General features: G+C 43.0%; 1 protein-coding gene across 2 annotated transcripts in view; it reads left to right on the top strand.

Annotated features, from left to right (window-relative positions):
- Positions 1–494: 494 nt before the first annotated feature.
- LOC119349397 (putative disease resistance protein RGA4) overlaps positions 495–5924 on the top strand; it is a 10627-nt gene continuing 5197 nt past the window's right edge. Inside the window, exons 1-3 of one of the 2 annotated variants that reach the window (XM_037617430.1) lie at positions 495–697; positions 976–3325; positions 3424–5169. In XM_037617430.1, coding sequence (XP_037473327.1) covers positions 1004–3286 — 2283 coding nt within the window. In that variant the 5' untranslated portion in view covers positions 495–697; positions 976–1003 and the 3' untranslated portion in view covers positions 3287–3325; positions 3424–5169. Of the gene's footprint in view, positions 698–975; positions 5170–5924 lie in introns of both variants that reach the window. The other variant, XM_037617429.1, reaches the window with a different exon arrangement.

The raw sequence follows: 5924 nt of genomic DNA on the forward strand, positions 1-5924 counted from the left end.
TAACTATTAAAATGATTAATAAAAATAATTTCAAAACGGAAAACAAATAAAAGGAAACATAAGTATGATAGAAGCAAAATAAGACAAGAAAATTACGAAAAAGTACCTAAATGCACCTAGAAGCTGGAACTGTCATTGCTAAAATAAAAGAACCTGGTTACTAGTACGATCTAATTAATACTGCGGGAATGTTTTCAGGTCTAGTTAGCAACCTGACAAACCTGGAAGGAGAGAGTACGGTCTAGAAATAATATCTAGATAGAGAGAGAAGGATTGGCACTAAAATTTGGCTTTGATGCCAATAAATTCCTCCAACCGCATGACCCCATCCATCCGTCTCATTTCCTCTTTGCCAAAGAAAGAATCGAATTCCTTCCCCACAGACCACATGCATGTCTCCCTGAATTCTTTTCCAAAGAAGAGCTTAGCCTTAGCTGCTTTCCCGAATCCTATTCCCAACTTCCAAAAGCTTTGCTGCTCCCAGAAATCTCACGCCCACGTATCCCCGCTGCTCTAGCTTCACCGGCGCAACCGCCTGGTTGCACGTCTCGTCGTCGGTGCCGACCAGGTTCTGGGTACTGCTGCTGCTGCTGCTACAGCGCGGGAGCCCCTCGGCTTCCACATGCCGGTCAGGACCACGTCTTCCTCGCTGTTGCTGCGTTGCTGGTCCTGGTTTCTCAGGAGCAAGCTTGTGAAGGTAACTATGGCTGCAATATTTGATTTTGAGTTGTAACTGGTTAAAGAACAGATGTCAAGCACTCAAGCTATATTTACACACGTCTTCCTCACAAGACTTGTAAGTTGTAACTGGTTCAGGGTGTAGATTTCATTTTAGTTTTTTTTCACCCCTGTAGATTCATAAATTTCAAAAAATTGATGGAACATTTCACAAATAGGTTCAGCAAAGTTCAGATTTAGACAACACAAATTACAAGTCTTGCTGACAACTTTGTCTCCCCCCCTTAAATTCTGCAGTGCACTTGTGTTGTCCGTAAGTGTTACAATGGCGGGGCTGGTGGTCACCATGGCGATCCGCCCGCTGGTGTCCATGCTGAGGGACAAGGCGTCCAGCTACATCCTCGATGAGTACAATGTGATGGAGGGAATGGAGAAGCAACATAGGATTCTGAAACGCAGGCTTCCTATCATCCTGGACGTCATCACCGACGCCGAGGAGCAGGCCGCAGCACACAGAGAAGGAGCTAAAGCTTGGCTCCAGGAGCTCAAGACAGTGGCCTATGAGGCAAATGAAGTCTTTGACGAGTTCAGGTATGAAGCGCTCCGCCGTGAAGCAAAGAAGAATGGACACTACAAAAAGCTTGGCTTTGATGTTATAAAACTCTTCCCTACCCACAACCGTGTCGTGTTCCGTCACAGAATGGGTAGCAAGCTTTGCAGGATTCTAAAAGATATCAATGTCCTCATAGCAGAGATGCATGACTTTGGGTTGAGGCAGACATTATTGGTGTCCAATCAGTTGAGGCAGACACTAGTGTCCAAGGAGTGGAGGCAGACAGATTATGTCATCATCGACACACAAGAAATTGCCAGCAGATCCAGACACGAAGATAAGAATAATATCATCGACATACTACTTGCTGAAGCTAGCAATGCAGATCTCGCAGTAGTTCCCGTTGTTGGAATGGGGGGCCTTGGCAAGACCACATTAGCGCAACTCATATACAATGGACCTAAAATTCAGAAGCATTTTCCGTTGCAGCGCTGGGTCTGCGTCTCTGATACCTTCGATGTGAATTTGGTGGCTAAGAGTATAGTTGAAGCACCCCCCAAGAAAAATGATGATACGGACAAACCAGCACTAGATAGACTTCAAAAATTGGTCAGCGGGCAGAGGTATCTCCTTGTATTGGATGATGTCTGGAACAGAGAGGTCCATAAGTGGGAAAGGCTGAAGGTCTGTCTTAAGCATGGTGGCATGGGTAGTGCAGTGTTGACAACAACCCGTGATAAACAAGTTGCTGAGATTATGGGTGCAGATAGAACCTACAATCTCAATGTTTTGAAGGATAACTTCATCAAGGAAATTATTGATACTAGAGCATTCAGTTTAGAGATTGAAAAGCTTCCTGAGCTACTCGAGATGGTTGGTGAGATTGTGAAGAGATGTCGTGCCTCTCCTTTAGCTGCAACTGCTACTGCACTGGGATCTGTACTTCGTACCAAGACTAGCGTGGCAGAATGGAAGGCTATATCATCTAGAAGCAGTATTTGCACTGAGGAAATAGGAATTTTGCCAATACTCAAGCTTAGCTACAATGATCTGCCAGCACACATGAAGCAGTGCTTTGCTTTCTGTGCCATATTTCCCAAGGATTACAAGATTAATGCGGAGAAGCTTATCCAACTATGGATCGCCAATGGCTTTATCCCAGAACAGGAAGAAGATAGTCTTGAAACCATTGGAAAACATATTTTCAATGAGCTAGCAGCAAGGTCATTCTTTCTAGACATAGAAGAATTTAAGGGCGACGGGGAGTATTGTTTCAGAACTACATGCAAAATCCATGATCTTATGCATGATATTGCGATGTCTGTTATGGGAAAGGAATGTGTCGTTGCAATTAAGGAACCAAGTCAAATCGAGTGGCTTTCGGATACTGCTCGACACTTGTCCTTGTCATGTGAAAAAACAGAAGGTATTTTGAATGATTCTTTGGAGAAAAAATCCCCTGCGATTCAAACACTGATATGCGATAGTCCTATTCGAAGCTCATTGAAGCATTTATCAAAATACAGCTCTTTGCATGCGTTGAAGCTCCGTATGTGGACAAAATCATTTGCACTGAGATCGAAGTATCTACACCACCTGAGGTATCTTGATCTCTCGTGCAGTGATATCAAATCACTTCCTGAAGATATAAGTATTCTATATAACCTGCAAACGCTGGACCTTTCCAACTGCTCTTATCTTGATCGACTTCCGAGGCAAATGAAGTATATGAGTTCCCTCCGCCACCTATATACTCATGGATGTCCGAAGCTGAAGTGCATGCCCCCAGAATTAGGAAAACCCAATAAGCTGCAAACGCTTACATGTTTCGTAGCAGCAGCAGTTATTGGACCAAATTGCAGTGATGTTGCAGAGCTGCAGCATTTAAACCTTGGTGGCCAGTTAGAGCTACGTCGGATAGACAATGTTACAGAAGCAAAAGCAAAAGTGGCAAACCTTGGAAAGAAGAAGGATCTCAGAGAACTGACATTAAGACGGACTTTTCTGTTTGTGACAACAAGGTGCTCGACAATTTTGAACCACATGATGGGCTAGAGATTTTGAAGATATATTCCTATGGAGGAGAGTGCATGGGTATGTTGCAAAACATGGTTGAGATCCATCTATTTCATTGCAAAAGATTGCAAGTTTTGTTCTGATGCAGTTCAATCTTCACTTGTCCAAAACTGAAGGTGCTTACGCTAGACCATTTGTTGGGTTTTGAGAGATGGTGGGAAAAAGATGAGAAGCAAGAAGAACAGACAATATTTCCTGTGCTTGAGAAGTTGTTTATTAGTAATTGTGGAAAGTTGATAGCATTACCTGAAGCACCATTGCTGTGAGGACCTTGTGGTGAAGGTGGTTATACATTGGTACTCTCAGCATTTCCTGCCCTAAAGGTACTCAAAATGAAAACCTTGGAGAGATTTTAGAGATGGGATGCAGTCAAAGAGACTCAAGGAGAACATATATTGTTTCCTCGGCTTGAGAAACTATCGGTTAAAGACTGCCCCCAGCTGATAGATTTACCTGAAGCACCATTGCTTCAAGAACCATGTAGTGAAGGTGGTTATAGATTGGTACGTTCAGCCTTTCCTGCCTTAAAGGTGCTGGAAATGATATGCTTGGGGAGCTTCCAGAGATGGGATGCAGTCGAAGGTACATTGTTTCCTCAGCTTGAGAAATTGTCAGTCCATAAATGCCCAAAACTGGTAGCATTGCCCGAAGCACCAAAACTCAGTGCACTATACATTGAAGATGGCAAGCAAGAGATCTTCCACTGTGTAGACAGGTATTTATCTTCATTGACCAATTTGACACTATGGCTAGAACACACAGAAACAACATCATAGGTTGAATGCACTTCAATTGTGCCGGTGGAGAGCAAGGAGAAATGGAACCAGAAATCCCCTCTTTCACTTATGAGGCTAAGATGTTGCAACTCATTCTTTGGAGATGGTGCACTAGAGCCATGGGACTATTTTGTACATCTTGGAGAGCTGGTAATTTACAGATGTGGTGTGCTCGTCCACTGGCCAGATAAAGCATTCCCGGCTTGGTATCCTTGAGGCGATTGGAGATTAGAAACTGCAAAAATCTGACTGGATATGCAGAATCTCTTGAGCCATCAACATCCGAAAGGAGTCAATACCTGCCAGGTCTGGAGTCCCTTAATTTATATGATTGTGCAAATTTGGTAGAGATGTTCAACGTCCCAACATCTCTCAAGAAAATGTTTATTACTAGCTTCATGAAGCTTGAGTCCATATACGGCAAGCAGCAGGTCATGTCAGACTTACTCCAAGGATCTTCTTGCAGTGAGGCAATCATACCTGCAGCTGTATAAGAGTTTCCATCCTCACCCATGAATCACTTTTGTCCATGCCTAGATCATCTTCATTTATATATATGTGGAAGCTTACCAACGGTTTTGAACCTTCCTCCGTCCTTAAAATACATTCGTATTGCTAGATGTAGTAGTATTCGAGTCCTATCATGCCAGCTGGGTGGGCTTCAGAAACCAGAAGTCACTACCTCTATAAGCAGAAGCCCTACCATGCCAGAGCCACCACCAGCTACTGCAGCTACACGAGAGCATTTACTTCCTCCCCATATCAATACTCTAGGAATAAAGGACTGTGATGGCATGTTGGGGACTCTCCGTCTGCCTGCACCACTCAAAAGACTGGCAATTATTGGCAACCGTGGGTTGACATTGTTGGAGTGTCTGTTGGTAGAGCACCCCCCATCGCTGGAATTCGTTCATCTTAAAAGATGCAGTACCTTGGCATCCCTACCGAATGAACCACAAATATACAGATCTCTCCAAGGGCTTGAAATTAAAGGTTGTCCTGCTATAAAGAAGCTCCCTAGATGCCTGCAGCAGCAACTGGGCAGCCTCAGGCTCAAATAGAGAGGACTAGATGACCGTCATGAAGGTATGCTTGCAGCACGTCCTTCTATCACTAGTGCAGAACCGGCCTTTAGTGCCTGTTCGTGACGGCCTTTAGTGTCGGTTCGACAACCGGCACTAAAGAGTGGGGACTAAAGCCCCCCCCCCTTTAGTACCGGTTCGTCACGAACAGGCGCTAAAGTGCAAACACGTGGCACGAGCCAGACCCTGGTGCGCGTAGGGCTTTAGTACTGGTTGGTAACACCAACCGGTACTAAATGTTTGGGTGTTTTTTTAGTTTTTCCTTTAGTTTATTGTTTTCAATTTAATTTAGTGATTGTTTTACATTATAATGAGTTGTTAAATCATTAGGTGAAAGTATCGCGGATTAGTTTCGACCGAAGGATATAGCTAGCTATAAGTGATCAAGTATATGTCATATCGATATTATACTTGATCACGTAATTAGGTGATCAATTATAATATATATGGATATGGCATATATATACTTGATCACTTAGGTAGGATCCATCCAGCTGAAACTAATCTGTGGTTTCTTTCATTAAATGATATAATAACCCATCATCATCATCATATTAATATAAAAACTCTTGCATCGATCATATCATCAACATGAGTATATGTATACTCTAGCTAGCTAGCTAAAAATCATTGTAGTCGTCATTATCACTATTTTATCATCATAGTCATTACCGCTATCTAATCACCACCAACAGTAGCTTAAAGAAGAAACATTCACTTGTACCAGAAGAAAAAATATCATCGAGTTCAACATTATTG

This window comes from Triticum dicoccoides, chromosome 1B, assembly GCF_002162155.2.
Source record: "Triticum dicoccoides isolate Atlit2015 ecotype Zavitan chromosome 1B, WEW_v2.0, whole genome shotgun sequence".
NCBI classification, from domain to species: domain Eukaryota; kingdom Viridiplantae; phylum Streptophyta; class Magnoliopsida; order Poales; family Poaceae; genus Triticum; species Triticum dicoccoides.